The 24,635-nt window shown below is 33.1% G+C and overlaps 1 protein-coding gene across 3 annotated transcripts in view; it reads left to right on the plus strand.

Moving 5' to 3' along the window:
- The window catches only part of LOC140141950 (uncharacterized), a 175,417-nt gene that overhangs the window by 118,505 nt on the left and 32,277 nt on the right, over positions 1-24,635 (plus strand). The window contains exon 1 of one of the 3 annotated variants that reach the window (XM_072163845.1): positions 17,918-18,484. The exons of the other annotated variants lie outside the window; for them this stretch is intronic. Within the exon in view, the coding sequence (XP_072019946.1) occupies positions 18,367-18,484 (118 nt within the window). The 5' untranslated portion in view covers positions 17,918-18,366. Of the gene's footprint in view, positions 1-17,917; positions 18,485-24,635 lie in introns of those variants that run through there. 3 annotated transcript variants of the gene reach the window in all.

Raw genomic sequence — 24,635 nt, forward strand, 5'->3', positions numbered from 1 at the left:
CTCTTCATTAATAGGGTTTTGGTTGTTGTAAAGTTGTTCATAATTTTCTCTCCATCGGTTTTTCACATCTTGAAGTTCAGTTAGTATCTTTCCTTCTTTGTTCTTTACAGTCTGCATTTTGGTGGTTGGTTTATTAGTGATTTTCTTTATTGTAGAATACACCTCTTTTGACTTGGCAGCCTGGTGTGCATTCTCTACATTTCTGCATAGGTCTTTCAGCCAAATGTCTTTGCAGCCTTTGGGTTTCCGTTTGATTTCCCTAGTGAGGTAGTTGTACCTTGTCTTTTTGCTAGGATCTATCAGTTTCTCCTGCTTGACCTTTGAACGTTCTCCACTTAAACTGATGACCTCCTCGCTTATCCAAGGTTTAGGCTTTTGAGCCTTTTTGTTTCCCAGTATCTTCTTTGATGTGTTGCTGAAAGCCGTTTGTATTGCTTCCCATGAGTCATTGATGTCAGTGTCTTCATCGTCAAGCAATGGGGCAAAACTACCCCCAATTTCGACCTCATACCTCTCTCTTGTAGCTTGAGTCTTGAGTTTGAAGACATCATATCGCTTGTAATTACAAGGGCCATTAAAACTTCATTTAAAAAGATTGCCATTACATTTGTATTGTAATTTAAAAAAAAATATAAATATTTCATGACAGAATGACCTTCCTCGTGCATGCCCCCCCCACACACACACACAAAAGAAAAAAAATACTGTTAAATGTGGCTATGTGAGACCTTAATGGATTCGCGTAAACTGTTTCAGTTTTGTGTCAACATGGGGGAGATAATAGTTTGTCCTCTAAATACCTCTGAAACTAATAGGGAGGCTCTTATTTTGATTTGTTATTTAATATTTACCAATTTCACAGTCACCCTTTGTTGTTAACATTAGCAGACAATAACAATAACTTACCTGTTGTAAACGACACGTTGGGATCATAAATGTTTAACTAGTTAAGGAATTCGTGTCACAAATATCCTTTTATCACTATCTACTTCAAGGAACATAGATAGAAACAAAATATTAAATATAAGATATTTATTTATACTTTACAGTGTGTCTATTTTTATACCCATCAGCATTAGGGACTTTGTTACAAAGGCGTAATAGAAAATTATTATAGCCTCAAATTCGACAGGAAAATATTGTGGAAAAATTATACACAATGTTGTGAGCTTCTTAACACCGGGTATATATATTGGTGTGTTTAAATATTTACTGATCTTGAAATAATATCCAAGTTAGCAATGTTTGCTGTAAGCATACACCATTGATCTTTATTCATAATGATTCTATAATACGCAAAACATGCAAAAGGTTAACGCATCCTATCCAGAATCTCTACTCTTTGGAAAATGTATTTATCACTTTGTATTGCGCCATCAACATTGGTGATTGATAGAATCTCGTAAAACCAACGCTAATAGCTTCGCTCTCTGCATCGGTGACGCTATAACGGTGGTTACTTCTGGCGTACATCATATCGTAAATTTCTGATTTGAAGACCTTAAAAGTTTGATGAATTGTATTTAAACAGAACAACCTTTATCAACATTGTGCTAAATAATATTATGACCTCTAAAACTTCTATTTTTATCATATGAGGTGTAAGGATGCCAAAAAACATTAGTTCCGCTAATGTAGGAAAACTAGATGCTAACTCAAAAAAGAATCACCCAATAGAAATATATATATATATTTCATACACTCTTAGAACCACATAGCCAATCAGAAAAGCCGTTAGAAAAATACGCTTAGTGCATTAATATTGTATAATTGCATTGGCGCGCACTCCGCGTACTACGCGTTCGCATCGCGTAGGATTGATTCATATTCCTTGCGGGTTGATGCATTATATTTGCTCGTATTTTCCAACATTTTTGAAAAACTAAAAACTAATGTAATATAAACTAGTAGCAGTTGAGTACATCAATATTTTAGAAAAAAGATAAATAATTTGTCAAAATTAAAGAAATGAAGTGGGGATGTGATGAAGCAAATTCAGTCGGAAGTCGGATATATTTATTTTGAGATAATAGCCAAATAATGGAACTATACGTACAGGGTGTCCAAAAAAAACCCCGAGTGAATAACATTGAACGTAAGTTGAGAAATATACATCAGAATCAAGTATTTTAAAATGTAGCGCATTTCTTATTTTATTTTTAATCACATACGAACATTTTATTTGATTCAGTTGACTGGTTGCGAAGAAACTAATGATTACATAATGCGAGTATTAATGCAGTTCATTCCAAGTTTGATCAACCGGCGCTTTTTTCATACTTGTTCACCGCTTTAAATTATCTATTTTATAATCCGACGGTGTTATATTTTTCATGCTTTCACTAAAGATGAATATAAAACAGTTTGTCCGAGAAAACTTTGATTTCTGCAATTGGAAGTTTTTCAACTTTAATTCTTAAGGTTGTGCAAATATGTTATTATTTTAAATTTGCAAAGAACATTTGAGCCAAAAATGACAATGATCAAGTGTTTACAGCTTTACGTGTGATTTTGATACCATGCAACATCAATGTTGAAGTTTTAAAACACATAAACTTTGCATTACAATTTCTTGGAAATATTCCAAAAATATTAATGTGTGTAAGAATTTTTTTAAGCCAGCTAGAATTCTTTATGCAATAATTCTTAATGCAACATTTATATCAACATTAACGAAAAAAGATATTTACAGGTACCGAGCATCATCTTATATGCAAGCTTTCATTTTCAATATCGTGCACATTTTCAAATTTGAACACTACCTAATTAAATGTTTTGCAAGAAACAGATTGTTTAAAAAAGAACGAACAGGATTTCACCAAACAAAATATGAAGCCCATTGACAGGTAACCACTTGTGCGCTTTATGTTGAATGATCTTTCTTTCAAACTTGGAATTAAGTGAATTGATGCATGCATACGTTATGTAATTCCGTTTTTAAAGTTGCAAATCTTTTAAAAAGCTTATGTGTATTAAATGGTCCTCATGATCGTGGGGCAATGCGGAGTCTATTCTTTGCGTTGTTGTGCTTTCCTGCTGTCTCGAGACAATTGGTCATTTCTTCACAATCACTCAACCGATTAAAAAAAATAGCGTATAAGACGCATAATAAAATGGGCTACACGCTGATTTTTAAATTTTTGGATTCTGATATCTATTTCTCGACTTACGTCCGAATTCATTTGCCCGATAATTTTTTCTGGGACACCCTGTTCACATCTTTTGAACTGGTTGTCCAAATTCAATTGGGTTTTCTGCAAAATATAGGTTTGCAAATGATGTTTATAACTAAAAAATGAATATGTCTGCTATCAGATTGTATTTACTTATACTTTACCATTTCCCTATTTTTGTACCCACCAGCATTAAGGGCTTTGTTCACAAAGGCGTAATAGATTATAGTTATAGGCCTCAAACACGACAGGAAAGTATTATAAGAAAAATATAAATAAACGTTGTCAGCTTCTTAAAACAGTTATATATTTTGGTTTTTTTGAATATTTACGGATCTTGAAATCATGTCTTGAAATTATGTCTAATTTACTGATCTTGAAATCACGTCTTGAAATCGTGTCTAATGTTTGTAAGTTGGCAATGTTTGCTGTAATAACACTAATAACACCTTTGCACCCCAAGTACGACAATCCGCAAGTTGAGGGAGGTACTCACCGGCAGATAGATAGATAGATATAACTCTTTGAATTTTGTTTCTTTATATGTTGTTGTGTTGTTTTTTTGTTTTGTTCTTTTGCTTTTATTTTTTCTGCTTTATTTCAATACACGTTGCTGACCATATGTGGGATGGTGTACCGTCGAGTGCACACTGACTGCCCTGATTATTGAAAGAAGAACCCCCTTGTATTAAAAATTGTGCTTTATATGGGTACTCCCTTATAGATTCCAGTGAAACAATTGTACCCCAATATCCGTCTATGCAATGGATTGCAGAGAGCAAATACTGCAGCAATACTTCCTAACCTTAGGCAGAGGCGTTTTAGATACTAAGAGAATTCTGGCTTACATGTTATATGAAGCTGCGCTAGCATTGGAAATGGATGAAACTACTATTTGTTGGAACGCTCAAATAATAGGAAATAGTAAATGAAATACGCAAATTTTGAGATCATTTGAATCCTACGGATGTACTTTAAATTAGATATCGAGTAAATCAAATTGCTGGACTTGTCAACAGCACTTAAGTACTATAACGATCATACAATGGATATATTAGCAAAATGATGATTGTAATTCGCGAACAGAGATTTACTAATTTAATGTGCAGAAAATTGAAGGACCCCGTAACTTTTATCAAATAAATTGTTCCATGTAACCGCATTGATTTGATTTGATCATGCAAAAGATTTTTTGATTGCTTAATGAAATCACAACATGAGTATGGCACGTAATTAAAATATCTGTGGGCACACGACAATAAAACAAATGACGATAAAAGTGTTTTTTGTGAGATGTTCATGAGAAGTATTTCTCCGAATCACTTTATTGCCAAGATTATGGATTGAATTGATATGACATTATGAGGGCTTGAAACAATCATATATAGTTTCAAGGAAATCTGCAATCAAATATTTAAGATTAACAGCCCTCAGACTAAACACCGTTTTCCATATAAGATCCTGTGTCATATACTGGGGTACCCCAAAAGGTGGTTTAGTTACATTTTGATGTGCAGCTTGAACTTCAAAACAGTATCGCTTGAGTATTCCTTCACTTAGAAGATTCAAAAGTCTTAAATTGAGGCTAATTTATTCTATATTACGCATGTGTTTATCCTGTTTTAAAATAATTTTTAATTATTTTCTTAGGACGTTTGTCATGAAATGTGCCAAGGAGGAGGAGGAGGATTAGGAGGAGGGATTCGTATCGTAAATTTGACCTAAAACCCCCATTAAAAATTTGAATCTAGTAAAAAAATGTCTCAATGAACTCCCAGACATCTAAACCAAGTAAATAAATACAGAAGGTCACTTAAAAGACTAATACTTGCTCAGAATGATTGTAAATGTGGAAAAAAGAGGTGGGGTTAAATCCCACCTACTTTGTGATTGTTTTTGCCCACACTGTCTCATGTTTTAACCGATTTCCATTTAAAAAAAAGGTGTCAAAATGCTCAGGAGGATGAACCACTTCAAATGAGACGTGTAGGTAAAATGTTTGAAACATTTCATTTTTTTACTATGTAACACAAAGGTACCCCAGGTTGTGACACAGGACCATAAACAGTCTTATGTGGAAACAAAAAATAAGGGCCAATCATTTTCATTCTTACATACACTAGACTCTGTCTTGTTGATAATTGATCAAAATTATAACCTAATTGCATCATTGATTCCCGAAGGTTATAATAGCTGACGCGAAGGATACATCAATTGTCAAGTTTTGATGAAGAAAAAATGAACAGGCAGGATGGCAAAGGCTAAGAATAATTTGTGAAATAGTAGCGGTAAAAATCGTATGTATCATGCCAAATAAGACTACACACATTGCGTCGCATATACAATCAATTACAATATAAGGCCTTTAAGGGCTGGGGTATGAACGTTTGGACAGTATTTATTTTGGGACATTAGAGCACATCAGACATATCGAATTGCATTCTGAATACGAAGAATGTCATTCTGATATCAAATAATTTTGATTTTTGAAATTCGCAATTTAATACACATTTTATGGCAAATCATTAAAAATGATATTTTTGATATTTAACAGTACTTGAAGTAAACTTTATAAATCTGATGTTTTATACCTAAAGTGTATGTAGGTGGGTATGGATGGCGGAAACCTTCAAAATACGCCTAAGAATACGCCTAAGAATACGCCTAACCTTAGACGTCTAAGATGCAATCTTAGACGTCTAAGATGCATTCTTAGGCGTCTAAGATGCAATCTTAGGCGTCTAAGAAATTCGCGGTAGACTTAAATCAACGAATCACAGGACCAGAAATCCCAAACAACCAATCATCTTAGGCGTATTCAATTATTGACCAATGAAATCTTAGACGCCTAAGATTTTACACGCCTAAGAATTCTTACACGTCTAAGATTGATATTTTAGTGATGGACGGTATCACCAATGTGGTTTTCTCTGAGGACTTGCAGCAAAATTGATTAATTGGTTTGATTTTATTTTCGTTGGTTTGGTGTGCTGTTTTGGTGTGGCTAGTAGTAGTCAGGTATTAATGTTGATGAGCATGATGACGGCGACGACGACGACGACGATGATGATATGATGATGATGATGATGATGATGATGATGATGATGATGATGATGATGAAAATTAATACACAAACAACAAAGAGGAACAAACATGCCTAGCATATATTTATATACCTCCATGATTCTATTTTTAACATGGAAATTTTGACCTCTTGTCTTCTTGCACTTTGCGGACTGAAATTATGCATATCTGATCCCTTCAATAATATAAAAGACGATTTGACCTTGGCGAAAATATGTCACACGCTGTTCGAATTACAAAGACATAGTTGGTTGACCTTATAATGTGTGTGCAGTAATAACTTGACCTCTGAACGTATTGGATATAAACACATCATACCCTACACCGTCAGGTTAATTTTCTTGTTGAATGGAGGTATCGAGGTCTCTTAACTGTGTATTTTGGCTCAGTCATAGCATACGTGTTATCCCCTCCCATCCCATCACCCCTTTCTTTTGGGATTGACGCGGGTGGCTATGGAGAGAAAAGGAGTTTATTAAAAACACGCCACCCAGCCATTGTTCGAAATATTCTCTAACGCACAGCGTCCGTTGTACGTTTTGATCGAATTTGCGATACCGTCCATCACTAGTCACGGTCAAATGGTCAATCTTAGACGTGTAAGAATTCTTAGGCGTGTACAATCTTAGGCGTCTAAGATTTCATTGGTCAATAATTGAATACGCTTAAGATGATTGGTTGTTTGGGATTTCTAGTCCTGTGATTCGTTGATTTAAGTCTACCGCGAATTTCTTAGACGCCTAAGATTGCATCTTAGACGCCTAAGAATGCATCTTAGACGTCTAAGATTGCATCTTAGACGTCTAAGGTTAGGCGTATTCTTAGGCGTATTCTTAGGCGTATTTTAAAGGTTTCCGCCATCCATAGGTGGGATGAAAAGCCGACGATCAATTGAAAATTTTGACCTTTCGTATTGAAGATATGGATTTTTTTTTCCCAAAACACCCAAAAAAAATTAGGTCTTTTTGGGAAAAAAATCCACATCTTCAATATGAAAGGTCAAAATTTTCAATTGACCGTCGGCTTTTCCTTCCTGCTACATACACTTTAAGAATATATCATTAGATTTATATAATTTACTTCGAGGACTGTTATATATCAAAATTTGAAAAATATCAAATTTTTATAATTTGTCATAAAATTTGTATTATATTGTGATTTTCAAAAAATGAAAATTATTTGATATCAGAAAGACATGCTACGTATTCAGAATGCAATTCGATAGGTCTGAGGTGCTCTCATGTCCCACAAAAAATACTGTCGAAACGCAATAAACTCTCATTTTAGATCCCTTAAGGGATTTTTACCTTTTTGACCACAACACACGTGTATGTATGATGTGCCACACAGAAAATAACAAAGCATTGAATACCTTAAAGTATATATCATTTTTTAACGTTTTTGTCATAAACACGATTTAATCCACTTGTGTCCTGAAAAAATAAAGAAATACGTAGAAAATACATTTAGTGTGAAGGAATGAAGCTACAACATAATGGTATCTTACATTTGCGTCAGAAAATAAATTGATAATAATGTACAGCATCCATATTATAAAAAATGTTGATTTTCTCAGATTGTATTTATCCCTTTTGGAAACAAACGTCATTTATTTTTGTGTTTTGAAAATAAAAGAAAAAGCATTTTACTGAAGAATTTTTTATGTTATCCAAAATTGTGTGTTTTTATGAGTTTCTTAAAATTGGGTCTTTTTACATAAATCGGACGTCATACATGTAGTTGGATTCGTCAAAACTTCTATGTTTGTGTACTTTTATTATACTTCAGAGCAAACAAATTTAGCAAAAATGAGCCCTGAAGGTGCATATATTTCCTGGGTTCATATTAAACTGGAAGAAAACATTGGCTATACGATGTTGGATAACACAGGATATATATCTATATATATATACATATATATCACAACGCTCTCCAAAACACTGTGATGTTAATAAAATAATTGTTTTAAAGAAACTAAAAAGGACAAATGAACCAATCAAGCAGCAGTGTCGATTGCGGTGTGGGTTTGTTACAATTGAAGCCCTTTTCGCATTGTCAGAAGTAATTCAAAACCAGCTTCAACTGTGTGTGAGATCCGACGCCGCCTGACGAATGATGCATTGGTTCGAAGGACTGAGCTAACTGACTTAAACACAAACGGGCTTGCTGGGTTACTTAATCTAGAACTGCAAGCTGCATTTAATATTAGGCAATCTAGTGTGTATAGTCTCGGCAATTATAAGGCCAAAAAAGGGTTTGTTTATCCAGACACGATCGATCGACCCAAAAAATCAAAAACATCAAACATTTTTTTTACAATGATATAACAATAAAGAAATGATGCTTTTTTTCCTACAAAAATGCCAAATGACCCTTAAAAGTTAATATTCTTAGCAATCACAGCTTTCATTTTTCCCATTTAGCCCTCCCCAACAATATTTTTCCATCAATGTAGAGTACCAATACATGACTAGTATGGTCTGGGATTTTATATACAACATGTACACATTTTTGCTCATCATATCAAAACCAGTGAAGAAATATAATTAAAAATTTGGAAACATATTGTTTTATCAATTAATTAATTTAAATTAAAGAAGAAATATTAATTTAATTGTTTTAACTACTCTATTGCATGTAACTTAAATAAGGGTCAACATTCTCATTTATAAACTGAAATTGAATTGCCATCAAGATAATTATATGAAACACATAATCTTTACATCCATGCATATAATATTTCTTTATCGCAATCATACATATATATTTTTAAATGTTACAAACTGTAACATTTTTATGAGTGCACGAAATGGTAAGAGTGGCGAATGTAATAGTCTTTTTCTAAAAATAACAAATATAACCAATAGTAATTGACCAACCAAATGACAAGAATCTGTCACATGACATCGTCAGCTCGTCATGTGACATCCCAGATCAATAAACCAGTCACCATCAGTTTGAAAAAGAGACAGAGTCGTCGTGTCGAAAGCTCACGCAATAAAGTGAACACATTTAGTTGGGTCTAACGGTTTAAACTCTACCAATAAGAATCTTTGTATTGGTTATATAAACGTAATTATTCATATACCATTTGGGGTGGGGGTGCGTGTGGGGTGTGTGTATTGCGCTATAATCATGGTTCTTCTAATGCTATACATGCTATAATATTATGTTATGTCCCCAGCAAACACAACAACGTTTTTAAAACGTTTTAAATAAGTTATATTTTGGCTTTTGGTTTAAGTAAAAACGTTTTAATAACATTAAAATGTCGGGTTATATAAAGGTCATGCAATCGTTTTAAAAAATGTTTTCGAAATGTCATTATAAACTATTTTTGCAAACATTGTTGGCAAAATATTTTGTCAACACTTAATTAACACTATGTTAACATATTTGCATCCAGCAAACACAGAAATGTTCTTAAAATATTTTTTTACAAAACGTTTTAATAACATTTAAATGTCGGGTTATATAAAGATCGTGAAAACATGTTAAAAACGTTATTAAAAATATTTTGGGCAAACATTTTTTGCAAAATATTTTTTCAATCCCAAAATAACATTCTGTTTAGAATGATTTGTACCAAGTTTTCAAAAATGCTTTTGGAATGTTATTAAAACGTTTTTATACCCTTTATATAACCCGACATTTAAATGTTTTCTGTAAAACATTTGTGTTTGCTGTGCAGAAAATGTTATTTAATGTTATGAAAACGTTTTATACCATTAATGTACCCTTTATATAACCCGACATTTAAACGTTTTCTGACAACCTTTTATAACCTTTTGCGAATGATGTCGAAAACGTTTTGTGTTTGCTGGGTCATTGTCAAATAAAGCACTTTTTGCCACTAACATTTTGGTACTTGGATAGAAACCACTATTCTTTAATTAACCACTTATTATTGTTTAATTAATTATATTTCTCAATTATCAAAATAAGCGCAATCATACTTTAATTTACGACAAATAAGTACGATTCATTTGGTTTACCAGCACTACCTTTAAGAGACAAATTTCAAAGATGAAGATGCGTTTTTTTCGTGAATGGTGACATAGTATGACGTAATTTGTGTATTTGGTTTGGTTGAAAACAAAACCAGTAATAACCAGTGTGGTTACTCATCCGTAGATAATAACAACAAGAAATCTAACAGCAAAACTAACTCCACTTGCTCTTCGCCATTGTTAGAATATATAAAAGGAAAATAAATATTTGAGACATTGATACTATTAATAGAATGATAAGAAAAAATATATTGAAATCTTAAGTGAAATCAGTTTAGTTAAGTTTACACTTCAGATGAGATTGAATGCAAATTAACGCATATTATAATTGAATAAATAAGGATGTATGTGAGTTTTACTTGAACAGTATTATTTACTTATAAAATATTTGCAGACACGTGCATAAATAATTATGCATATATTAGATCTAACGATAAATAGGTAATAATAATAATGGTAATAATAATATTAATGGTAATAATAATGGTAATAATAATGGTAATAATAATGGTAATAATAATGCTAATAATAATGGTAATAATAATGCTAATAATAATAATAATGCTAATAATAATGCTAATAATAATGCTAATAATAATGCTAATAATAATGCTAATAATAATGCTAATAATAATAATAATAATAATAATAATAATAATAATAATAATAATAATAATAATAATAATAATAATAATAAATAATAATAATAATAATAATAATAATAATATAATAATAACAATAATAATAACAATAATAATAATAATAACCGAATATCTAGAAATGGTGGAAGGCAATGGCAAACCATCACCAGAAGCATGACTGGAAAGTAAGACCCTAGGCTGGAAGGTGTCTAAATGCTACTGGGGACAAAATAATGGCGGGCATCATGTTTTGTACTTGGAGGTGCTGAAGTCGATGGTTCCGTGGACATTGGCCAGACGAAACCCCTGGAATATGAAAACATTGAACCAAGGAAAATAAGACATTCTGACCAGAGAACTTGACAGAAACGATCTTAATTTTTGCAGGAATCTACGAAATGAGATGGACAGGAAAAGGCCACTTCATCACACCCAACAACCACGTAGTTTATTACTCTGGAAAAGACAGCAGAATAGAACATGGAGTTGCTTTCATCACTTCATCACACCCAACAACCATGTAGTTTATTACTCTGGAAAAGACAGCAGAAGGGAACATGGAGTTGCTTTCATAGCGAATTAAGATGCGGCCTGATGTGACCTTGGGTACAATACGATTAATGACAGAGTTATCATAATTCGCCTGAAAGGAATAATAATGAATATTTCTGTGGTTCAAGCCTATGCACGTCATACAACATCAACAGAAGAAGAAATCAAGAGCTTCCGATAGATGACATCATCAAGAGATACATAACCATCATCACAGGAGATTTCAATGCGAAAGTTGGAAAAGTACCAACAGTAATCTTTATCTCTTCTCCAGATTGTATAGATAGTCCTTCACCTTTGAATGTTATATTATACATTATCTTGTATTCAAAGTATGAACATATGTTTTTACCGTCAAAAATGTTGTTGGTATGATTTTAAAATAACTACGTTTATCTAGCTGTGTCTCGGAGAACGCGATATTGGGCAGAATTTTGAATTTTGATACTTATCAATTGAATTGAGTTCATATTGTGTTTGTTTTGCTCTGGACTTTTCTTAGCATTCGTGTTTACATATTAGAATGTTTATATAAAATATTTTGAAACGACGACATTTTATTTATTTGTCATACTAGAAATGACTATTTTAAGAATCTGTTTGATGCAGGCCTATAAGATAATAAATGTCATTCAATGAATTCTTAAGTAAAGTGTATTAAAGTGTACACTATGTGCTCCTTTCTTTAATGTGTTGTTATCTCTACCGTTAAAAATTGACTTCAGTTATTTGATTTACGACAAATCAGTTACATCGATGACTTCGTTTTCACACATCATTGTACTGCACATACCTGCGGTGTGGGACAGTGCATGAAATAACTATGTGGCATTGGCTATCGAATATTTTCTTTACACTTTTGATGTGATTAAAATGAGTCGGTTGTCGCAAATATTTTAATTTTGAGCTATAGCCGATAATACACAATAGATATATCCTTGCGCATTTTATTGATACAATTTCTACCCCAGCACCTTACCTGGGGGTAGGACCGGCCATCAAAAATAACCATAGAGGGTGTGGGGTGGTGAGGCTCACCATTGGTTTCTACAGTAAAATCCATGATCTTCATTTCGCTCTTGTCAAATTTTTCCAAGAGCTACTTTTTTCTTGTAAATTAGGTTGAAATAGTAATTTCCTTTTATACTTTTACAATCAATTTCCCTATACTTTTGTACAGAATTCCTCAAATTTGCATGGGCGCGCTCACATTATGACAACATTTTGTGTTCATTTGTTGTATTTATTTTGGTATCACTGGATAGAGGAGACCCATAGCTAATACACTGGTACCAAATATAACGGTATAATTGAAAATTAGGGGATTGCACCCCCTCGTAGTCTGTGTTACAAAATATGGCTAGTAGTCTGTTAGTATTACAATATGGCTCGTAGTCTGTGTTACAAAATATAGGTCATAGTTCATAGGTTAAGGTTGAGCTTGAGACCCCATTATTTATATGTATCAGAAATGACAGAAGACACCATTATCAGATCAATGATTTATGAAAAGAGTTATCAACGTTTGGACTACGATCTTTAGAAATTCTTTATTAGCAGAAATTCTAGTAACACAGTGTGTATTATGGTATGTGGTAGGTCATAGGCCTTGTACTACCAGCTGCTTAAACTGAAATGAGTACCGTGCCGGTTAGGCTCTTGCTTAACTCCAGAACTTCGGAACACATCTTTTATAAATTAACTCCACTGGCTTCCCGTCAAACAACGCTCCCCGTCTCTCACTCGTATATAGCACAAGCTCAATTGATACGCTTTAAATTTGAGTTACTCAAAGGCAGCTTCAATTTTATGCTATAATCCAGTTACTCAAAGGTAACTTTCTTGTTGACCCAGGAACTCAGTGCGTTTCTTTTGGTGACCGAACTTTAGCGCCTATATGCATTATGGCTTTAAATTCTTGTTGATGCTCGTCTCAGTAAATGTATTGAATTGGAACATTGAATTCATTCTGGTAGTCATTGTGTGTTTTTGAACAGTTGCAGTTTTATAGCGATACTGGATATTTCTCCTTCTGATCAGGCCTGCCGCAGTGATGATGTAGATCAGGAGCTTTCTCATTGGGATAACCCTTGCTTTCAATGTTTTGCAGACATTCTATCACAGCTACAGGGTCTGCTGTCTTTTTAAATTCTTAAATAGCACTCGCTGTTTCTTCTTTTGTGAAATTTGAGGTGAACAAGTCAGCTGTATCTGGGATGGAATGAAGACTATCTGGATCTCTTGGGAATTCTGCTGTATTAAGATGATTGCTTAAATATTATTATCAGAACTTCAGTTAATGCTTTTTGTGTTGTTGTTGGCATGAGCAATTCCCATTTCTTTCACTTCCAATTCAAGCTGCTTTCTCTTCTAATACTTTACTTGATAACTAACATCGATGCTCAGGATGCAGATTCAGTGCTGTGAGGTCATTCATCATTGGTATTTGGGGCTTTCCATTTCTGATGACATGACTTGAGAGCATTTGTTATCGTCCTTTTACATGCCGGTGCTGTTTGATTCTACTGTCTTTTCCTGACCTTACTGGTAATTGAGTAGAGTCTGCGAATTTGCATCAGAATGCAAGTCTTACTGTATCTAGCTATTTATTTATCGGTATCAAATATATACAACAATTCCCCTCCCTTCGTAGTTAGTGTTAAGTGTTAAGGTGTATACATGGTCCTAATGTCGTGTCTAGTTTTGTAAAGTATTTTTAGTTTTCAAACCTAAATTATTCGACGAAAAACACCCTGTTCTATGGGCGGACGGACCTTTTTTTGAAGGCTAAAATCCGCTAAATTGCACAAAATTCTGAAACAAATTGTTTGCAGACATTATTTTCTAAAAAATTTCAGCCAAAATTAATCAATTTTGGACAAAAACGGTTGATTTTACATTTGTGTAGACAAATTAAAAAAAAATCTAGAAAACGCAATTTTCGGTCGGTCGGACCCGTTGAACAGGGTTTTTTGTTCGTCGCCTTACAGTTGGATTTCTTTTCTTTTGTTTTCTATTACTTTTGTTTTCTTTAAACCTAAAACATCTTAAAAAAATTAATCGGAGCCTACAATTCAGTACCAAATAGGTCTCCTTTATCCAGTGATACATATAAAAACCAATAGTAACTGTAGTCCACATTGCGTCAATATGACGTCATTAGGTATGTTCCCCGCGTCTCGCAAACTTGTTTTTGATTTGTTTGTTTCTAAACATTTTTGACAAAACTGGCACAAACAAGAAATTTCAGACAAATTTCTAACCAAATATAAAGTAAAGTTACTATTGGAAATGACGACTTTGACCTCAATATCATTCACAAATGATAATGCTAACTGCCAATACAATAGATACGTGGCTATCTAGAAGCGATATTGGCCATTACTTATTCTCTTCATTATCAGTTAAACTAAATCATGCCATTCGCTCCATAGGCTCAAAAGTCCCCCAAAATCCAAGCAGTGGAACAGTGCCTAATTTGCATAAATCCTAAATGGCCGCTTATGCCGGGGTGAAATTTCAAAGTTAGTCAAATCTTGTTAACAACCATACCAATGTATTGCTATCACCATAAGGAATTTGAGTGTAAGTATAGTTTGACCAGTATCCGACATAAATAGTTCTTGTGTTATGGGCAAAAAGGTCAAATGTTGGGCCCACAGAAGTTTACAATTGAAATGCTGTCCAATTTTAATCCAACTATAGTCTCAAATTGTTCAAAATGATAAAAGTTGCATTATTTTTGGATGTTTTGTTACATAGGTAATACCACAAAATAGGTCATGGTCAATACGGCTCAATGAGATTTGATCTTCTTTGCCATGCTACCAAGGTAATGAGCCACCTGAGATATGGCAAGCGGAACAATATGAGACCATTTTTTAGCCAAATGAGAGGATATTTCATTTTTGGTGCCCCTGCGGTGTCCAAATTTTGACATTTGACCTTCCCCCTATAACTTAAGCAAACACAAAAACGTTTTAAAAACGTTTTAAATAAGTTATATTTTGGCTTTTGGTTTAGGTAAAACGTTTTAATGACATGTCGGGTTATAGAAAGGTCATGATAACGTTTTAAAACGTTTTGTATGAAAACACACTACAACAATATTTTAAATGTTTTCAAAAATGTTATTGTTAAACTATTTTTGCAAACATTTTTGCCAAATATTGTGTCAATACTTAAATAACATTATGTTAAAATATTTGAACCCAGCAAACACAGATATGTTCTTAAAATGTTTTTTATTTTCAAAACCTTTTAATAACATTTAAATGTCGGGTTATATAAAGGTTATGAAATCATTTTTAAAACGTTATTGAAAATATTTTGGGCAAACATTTTCGCAAAATATTTTTTCAACCCCAAAATAACATTTTGTTTAGAATGTTTTGTATAAAGTTTTCAAGAATGTTTTTGGAATGTTATTAAAACGTTTTTATACCCTTTATATAACCCGACATTTTCTGTACAACATTTTTGTTTGCTGAGCAATAGATTATCAAAAATTGTTTTTTAAGGTTATGAAAACGTTTTATACTCTTAATATACCCTTTATATAACCCGACATTTAAATGGTTTCTGACAACCTTTTATAACATTTTGGGAATGATGTCGAAAACGTTTTGTGTTTGCTGGGTTAAACTATACTTTTTCTGAATCCTTATGACAAGAGCAATACATTGGTATGTATTTTTAGAAAGATTTGACCAAATTTGAAAATTCACCCCTGCATAAGGCCAATTCCATGCCAAAAGTGCCTTTGTAACGTCCGTAACAAAATTTTGGAACATTATTGCTCAAAACAGGAGCATTTATTTCAAACTTGCTAATCATGCCTCCATAGATTGATGTCAGACCTACTTCAAGATAGTAAAGAAAAAAATCTAAGGAAGCACCTTGACAGTTTTTTTTCATCATGAAAAACGTTACGGACGTTACATTTGAGATAAAATGTAACGTCCGTAACACTAAATCAACAGTGTAGGACGATACAGGAGTATTAATTTCAAACTTGCTTTTCATGTTTACATAGAATGGAGTCAGGGCTTGCTCAATATAGTTAACAGAAAAAAATAAAACACATAACTGAATGGAGATTTAAGGATATGTACCATCTGTCAAAAAGGCAGGCACTTTCGCGTAACGTCCGTAACGCTCGTTTCTAATTTCTGTAGCTAATTAACTAAGAAAGCCAAAACAAAATTGCTTCATTATAATGAACATTAGAGTGTGCACAAGTAGCATACTAAGAAATAAATTGTTATCCTAACAGCAAACATGTGTGCTAGTCACTTAAAAGTGGCAAGTTGCATGTATCTGTAACGTCCGTAACGGTGGAATTGGCCATAAGCGGCCATTTTGGATTGATGCAAATTAAGCACTGTTCACTGCTTGGATTTTTGACATGTTTTGTGGGAGCTGTTGGAAGATGGACGCATGCGAAATGGATTCTGTTGCAATTAGTGGTGGGTAATTTATTAATTTTTAATTTAACTAGCCTGCATCTTCAACTCTCAAAATCACTCACACTAAACTTTTTCATGTTTAGTAGATAATGGGGCTACGCATACTGTACAATATAAAATATACACAACATGGAACGATTGCTCGCTACAAGAAGAAACTGAATATAATAAATAAGAAAGAAAGAACAGTTTACCAACTGAAAGTGTTACACTTAACCTAGACAACAAATAAACACAAATACCAACCGGCACACAACCCAACTTGCAAGGGAATGTGCCGACATGGGATTCGAACCCACGACCTTCCGACCTCTTGATGGACACCCTATTAGGCTACAGATCCACTGATAAACGGTTGTTAACACTGGGTACCAATGAAGGCAGTCGAGGTATACAATACACACAAACAATTACTCAAGTACATAAGTACAGGAGATCAGTACTGATCAAAAAAGCAAAAGTTCAATCAAAACAATTAAAAATAACTTTATCTTACACTCTAATCCACTTCATGCATACTATGTATTGTCTCGCAGTATTATTTTAAAATGAATGAACTAATTTAGGCCCAACACAGCTATTCAAATAAGTCATAGTTTTCAATAATACATGTATCATAAATATTCTCTTCACAATCCTTCATAAGCACAAATGTACACACCCCAAGCAACGGTCAATTATTATTATTTTTTTTTTACATCGTGTCTATTTAAATCCACATAATATATTTACACCCATACACCACTAGCAACACCTCGATCCCCGCCCAAGTACATATCACCAACACACAATAAAATTTAAAAAAAACATAATATTGTTTTTCAAAATTCCACAGCTACACATAGGTCCAAAAATATAAGAAAAAATCATAGAATCATTTGCATTTTGATGTTCATCATTATAAGCACGTGATTAAGTCGATGACGCTAGTGTCTTTTAATGTCAGTCAAATAAGCGTTGGCTCTTTAGTTAGTTGAGGGAAGCCGTAGAAATTATCCGGTTATATACCATCCATTTGAATGTAGACTTGAGCCACACTAAACATTTAGCCAACCGTGTGCTGTGTATAAATCTGTTCTTCACAAGTGTAGCAATTTCAATTCCAATCACGCAAGTCGTTAATGCACATCTGCGTAGAGCGAGTTATTTTGTTCAACTCACATGCTAGTTACGTTTTGGCTCATGCATTCGTAAGAAAACTGGCCTACGATTATTAAAGATTTATTGGTCAAACTTCTTTGAAACTTAACGAAGTACTTGGAAGCAACTTGGTATTAGATCAACATTAAAGTTACGTGATACGCAAGTGAGGACATATGAAAGACATTGCTTATACTTGATTGTAATATCTATAAGTACATCCCATTTTTATTGGAGCTGATATTGGCTTAGTGGTGCGTGGAAGGACAGGAGGATCAAGGAGGCCCACGACAGAAAGATGAATTTCGCTCAACACCGGCATATTTTATGTTATTTCTTTATGGCTATCTTGGCATGTTCGATTTGGGCGTCTTCAGCCGCAAACAAAAACAAAAACAGATTGTTTGGTCCCATGGGTGAGTAATATTTTGAGAAATGTTTCGAATAGCACCAAGTAAGGCGACAAAATTTAGGGTAACAATTGCCAGAGAGTTATTCGAATCTTGTTAATAAAAACATATATCATCAGCGAAATATATTGTATTATGAAACTTATTAAAGCTGGTATATTTTATGGATAAGATTTTAAATTACTATTTGAATATTTTCTTTCTCTCATTTTAAATTATCAGTTAAAGATAAGGCATTTTAGTTGCTTATGAAGAGCGTCGTAATGTAAAAGATGAAGAATAAAAACCCGTACTTGTAATGTTCATGAGACACGTTAAATTATGTGAATGCAACCAGGTTTCGGCCTAAAATAGGAAACTAAATAGCTAAAACAACGGTAGATTCACACAAAGCGTAAAAATGCTCATAATGCATACAATTATAACATTTTAATTACAACTTTTCTGTGTATGGATGTGTGTTTGGTATGTTTTTCTCATCATGTTAATTAAGGCACCTGTTTATTCCCAGACATGCTTGTACTGAAATTACTCACGCAGGGCATATAAAAGTATACATTGCATCAAGGAATCTAAATATGAATACAGATTTGGTGTCAAAATGGAGAAAATTACAATAAAGTGACTTTTTGACAACATTTTATGGGGAGCAAACAATGAGCTTTTTAAAATTCGCACATTCGAATCTGCACAAATGATGCATAAAATCGGAAATAGAACAACATTTGCTTTAAAAAATGAAAGAATCGTTCCTGAAGCCGATATTGCTTTTTACAATGAACATAGTTGCCCATAGCCTAGGTAATGTATTATTTTATTGAGTACTCGTGTACCCATATCGTAAATTCACCGAGAAAATGAACATTAAAATAACGGCCGTTAAAGTAAAAATCCGTCCAATTGTGTACATTGATCGAAGTTCACAGGAGAATGCGACAACTCTCTTTTTTCTACCTCACATTACATGACCATCGGGTAAATCCACAGCTCCTTGAGAAGTTTGACCGAAATATATTAAAAACACATTTTATCAGCTACAACAGAGCCATTCGACCATGATGCTCTTGTGAGATTGGTACTTTCATAGGCTGCGGCGCGCATAAGCGTCGCTTAAGCATGGCATTAAAACATCGCAATTACGCAACGCTATGTGTTGCTGTGCGCGTGTGCCCCGTTGACTCTGCAAAGGTTTTCTTAAATTGCGAACACGAGTGGAATAGTGAAATAAAATCTATAAAAACACGCAATTGTGGTTTATATATTACCAAAATACATATCAAAATAGCTCAAATTCGCGAAAGGAACAAACGTCTAGAGTGCACATTCACGTTAAACGTGGCAATAATCTCAATTTTGAGCAAGTGTCTTCTGGACAAAAGTATTCAATTAACATAATTATGTATGTTGACGATTAAAACAACATGTGTCATACTGTTTTAACGATGTCAAGTGATACTGTTTATAAAGTGTTCCATTTCATGGTTTAATAACAAAACCTCTTAATAGCAATTTCCGTCCTTTGTTGATGTACTTTTTTCGATGTTTTACAAAATAATTATCACGAACCCAGGATGCGTTGTTTTGATTTTGTGTGTGTTACTTACGGCTGGTGTGAGTAAATTAATGTTTTTCTTTCGCAGCTATCGTCAAAAATCTAGAAGAAAGAAATCTGACGAAAAGTTATGTTGGTTACGTCACATTGGTGCAAATAAGACATGACGTAAGCACACACAACAAACATTTATGGACGAATTTGGTTTCCACTAAGATCAGGATATACCAGTAATTTCACTCTTTAAACTATTATGATTAGATGAGATATCATTAGGTTTTTAGGGTATAGGATTAATGCATAAAGCATGTTGATCCACATTATGTTTTGCTTGCCTTATAAGTCAAAAATTGCTAATGAATTGATGTATAGAATAATATACAATTCACTTGGCACCAAATATAAAAGTGCAATTTTTTAATAATAATTAGTATGCACTACAAGTTGACAAGTTTCGGATTAATGATACCGCATTCATGCTATTGTTAAATAACATTATTCATTATGTACTGAGCTGCTTATTTCACATGTTACAAAGTTTATGATTAACAAAAGTTCATTGACAGTATTCGGAGTGTCTTCCCAAGAAATCGCGAAGTGTAAAAAAGATCAGAATTCCACACTTTTTTCCATGTAGAACAATTTTTGATGATTGTTATCATACTCAAACATGGTCTTTTCGCAAAAAAATTAAAATTTCCAGTTTTGGTCTATGTTTCAATTAATATATACCAATATATTTAAACATTTTATTATTGATTACATACTTCTATAATTCAGTTAGTTCTAAATTTTATAAATGTTTACAATTTCGAGTCTTCAAATTTTGCATATAACAAACCAAATAATAACCCTTTTTAATAATATCCTAATTTACTGATTTGCTTATTTTACCTTACGTTTTGCAGAGTTTCTGATTAGCAAACAATTAAAATGTCATTACTTTTGTAACAAGTTTCAAAGTTGATCAATATTGGTTGTCAATTTAGTGCATTTGTTTTAAGTACTTTAGTACATTCTCCTACATTTAGCGTGGTGTGATCAATATATCTTGAATTACCTTATGTTCAATGTGTAGAAATTGTTGCAGATAAGATTTGACATACTCCATTCAATTGACTGTCACTTTAAAACCTCTAATTCTGACAGGAAAATATCCGGAATTGGTCGACATTTAGCTACATACCAAGAATGAAAAGTAATGTTCGATATTCCTTTTCATCTAGTTAGAAATATGCTTAAATTTGTACAATTCTTTGATGCACACCGTGTCTATACCTCCAAAAGAGAAAAATGAATCAGGGGAAAGGCATTTATACACATGACTTACTTTGGGTTCGAAAAAAAAATGATATATTTGTTTGTGAAATGGTAAGTAACCATAAGAGTTACAGCAAAGGAACAGAAGGTATTTGGTGTATAGGACATATCATACGCACCAAATGGCATTCTGAATTCGAATAATGTCCTTTTTATATCCAATAATTGTTTTTTTTTTAAATTTGCGATAATACGAATTGTATGGCATTTAAACATCGTGACCTTTCGTACTAAAGATATATTTTTTTTAATACAAAAGGTCAACATTTAGTATCAATTTTTAATGATTTGCCATAACATTTGTATTGTATCGTGAATTTCAAAGAATCAACATTATTGGATATCAAAAGGACATTCCTCATTTTCAGAATCCAATTTGGTGTGTCTGATGTGCTCTCATGTCCCACAAAATACTGTGAACACGTTGCTATCCGATCTCCTAATTCAAAACTATTAATTATGTCACTTTCCTTTATAAGTTTCTCCGTGCGTAGATTCATTTTCAAATGAAAAGAAGATTACTAAAGTTAAGGGGAATTGTTCATAAATACATAGGTGTATTATGTTCAAGAATTTATTAAAATATGAACATTACGACGGTTGCATCAGAATAACAAAAATGTTCTTTGCTCAAAGGGTAAGCCACATAAAGCAGTATATATCTTTTTTCATCTAAAATCAGTTATCAATCTCTTTCTGATTACCACAAGCCTGTAGTTCAAATACAGGTGAACGGGGCAACATGTTATTGGAATTTACCAGAACAACATAATTATAATATTAAAAATGCAACTACAGGGTGTCCCAGAAAAAAATACCGAGCGAAAAGAATTTAACGTAAGTCGAGAAATAGACACCAGAATCAAACAATTTATTTGTAGCACATAGCTTATTTTATTGTGCATGACATACAAAAATTTTATTTGATTCAGTTGACTGGTTTCGAAGAAATGAACGATTACATAATGCGCGCATTAATGCAGTTCATTCCAAATTTTGACCAACAGGCGCTTTCGTCATACTCGCTCCCCGTTCCTAAAGTTTGTGTATCTCATTAAATTTAGTCCACATTATCTATTTTATAATCCGACAGTGTTATGCTATTCATGCTTTCATGAAGGTGAATAACAGTTTGTCCGAGAAAATTGCAATTTGAAGCTTTCCAACTTTAATCATTTAGGTTGTGCAAATATGTTATATTTTAAGTTTCCAAAGAACGTTTGAGCCAAGAATGACAATGATCATTTTTTGATGTCATGCAACATTAATGTTAAAGTTTTAAAAGATTTAAACTTTGCATTACAATTTCTTGAAAATATTTCAAACACATTAATGTGTGTGAGAATTTTCAAAGCCAGCTGGAATTCTTTATGCAATAATTCTTTATGTAACATTTATATCAGCATTAACGATAAAGATATTTACAAGTACCGAGCATCATCTTACATACAAGCTTTCATTTTCAATATCGTGCAGGTTTTCAAATTTGAACAAAACCTAATTCAATGCTTTGCAAGAAACAGATAGTTTAAAAAGAACGAAAAGGATTTCACCGAAAAAAAATTAAATCCATTGATAATTAACCACCAGTGCGCATTGTGTTGAATTATCTGTCTTTCAAACTTGAAGTGAATGAAGTGAATTGACCCATGCGTTATATAATCGCTCATTTCTTCGTAATCAGTCAACCGATTCCAGTAAAATTAGCGTCTATGTTGCAGAATAAGATGGGCTACGCGCTGATTTTTAGATTTTTGAATTCTTATGTCTATTTATCGACTTACGTCCAAATTTATTCGCACGGTAATTTTTTCTGGGACACCCTGTTTTCCATTTCAATATAAACATCACTTTTTCTAATGAACACAAATGCTAATTATGTTGCTTTTCGAGACTGGGAGCATATTCTGTTCTGTTAAGTTAGTACTTTATTGCTGTACAGAATGTTGATTTTGTTTAGTAAAAATGAGCAAATGCATTAATCGATTTATGGAAAAAAAAAATAAAAGCCACTCGTGTGTTTGTTAGATAAAATCAGTTGCGTTGAAACTAAAATAGATCGATGCCTAACCAAAAAATAATATGTCTATGATACTTATACAACACGAAAGTTAGTATGTATATATTAAAAATCAGATTCAAACAGGTAAAACTTGCGTAAGATGGTTTTTATACAGAAGATATTCCACAAAATGTCCCTTGTTTAATTTCAAATGCAACAAGATGACCTGCTATCTTTTATCAGGCATATTATAATATCATACTTATTGGTCACTTGTCTCTATTGACCAAAATGGGAATATATGGCTGTATAATATATATGGTTGGTGGACACTCAAACTAACATTAAAGGTTATGACTTGTTGGGAATGATTTCTAGTGTGAATAACGAGTGACAGGTTTAATATCTTAAGAAGTGTTTGACGGCATATTCTACTTCAAATATTCATACTGTCGAGTAAGCTTTAAAAGGGCGGCTTCGAAAATAATAACAGGTTCCGACAGGTATCTTTAAACTGCTATACGGACATAATTTGCACCATTTCTAATCGATCCATTTAACCGTAATGAAATTGGATGATTATAATTGTGGAATTAAAATAATATAATGGCTTTTTATCCAGTGCATTTTTGTTTGTATTTGAATTGACAGTTAATCACGTTAATATCTTAAGAAGTGTTTGACCGCATAATATCATCTAAAATATTCATAACGTCGAGTAAGCTATTTCTTATAAAAAGAAAAGGAATTTCCGAAAGCCGACACTTTCTTGGACCCTTGTATGCTAATCTTTTAATGTTTTATCTTGACCCACAGCCAGTGTTAATGCTAAAGTAATGATTATGTGATGTTAATCACATTAATAATTTAAAAAAAATAGTGTATAATGCTTGGTGCACACGTCCCTAAATTTCACGATCCGTCAACAGAAGAACAGATTTAGCTTGAGACTGGCCCGGGTTTGTCTTAGTTTTAGTTATTGAGACAAGTCACTTGTTTAATAAAGCAATATAAATATTTAGCAATGCATTGCTGTAATTTTTCAGACAGGAGAGGGGGGGAGGGGCTCAAATAGTTTGGTGGGTATGTTTTCCCGGAAATATGAGTGGTGGTTCTTTGGGAGCTGACGGCGTACCGGCAAATGGTGGTCTATTGGAGCTGCGAACAGTCATAATTGTATTTCAATGAAACGGATTTAATATTTTCCGGCAAACTATTCCAGTTTTTGAAAGCATTAAAATAAAAAGAACTAGAACTAAAAGACTTGATCCTTGGAACTTGAA

The sequence above is a fragment of the Amphiura filiformis genome, chromosome 20, assembly GCF_039555335.1.
Source record: "Amphiura filiformis chromosome 20, Afil_fr2py, whole genome shotgun sequence".
NCBI classification, from domain to species: domain Eukaryota; kingdom Metazoa; phylum Echinodermata; class Ophiuroidea; order Amphilepidida; family Amphiuridae; genus Amphiura; species Amphiura filiformis.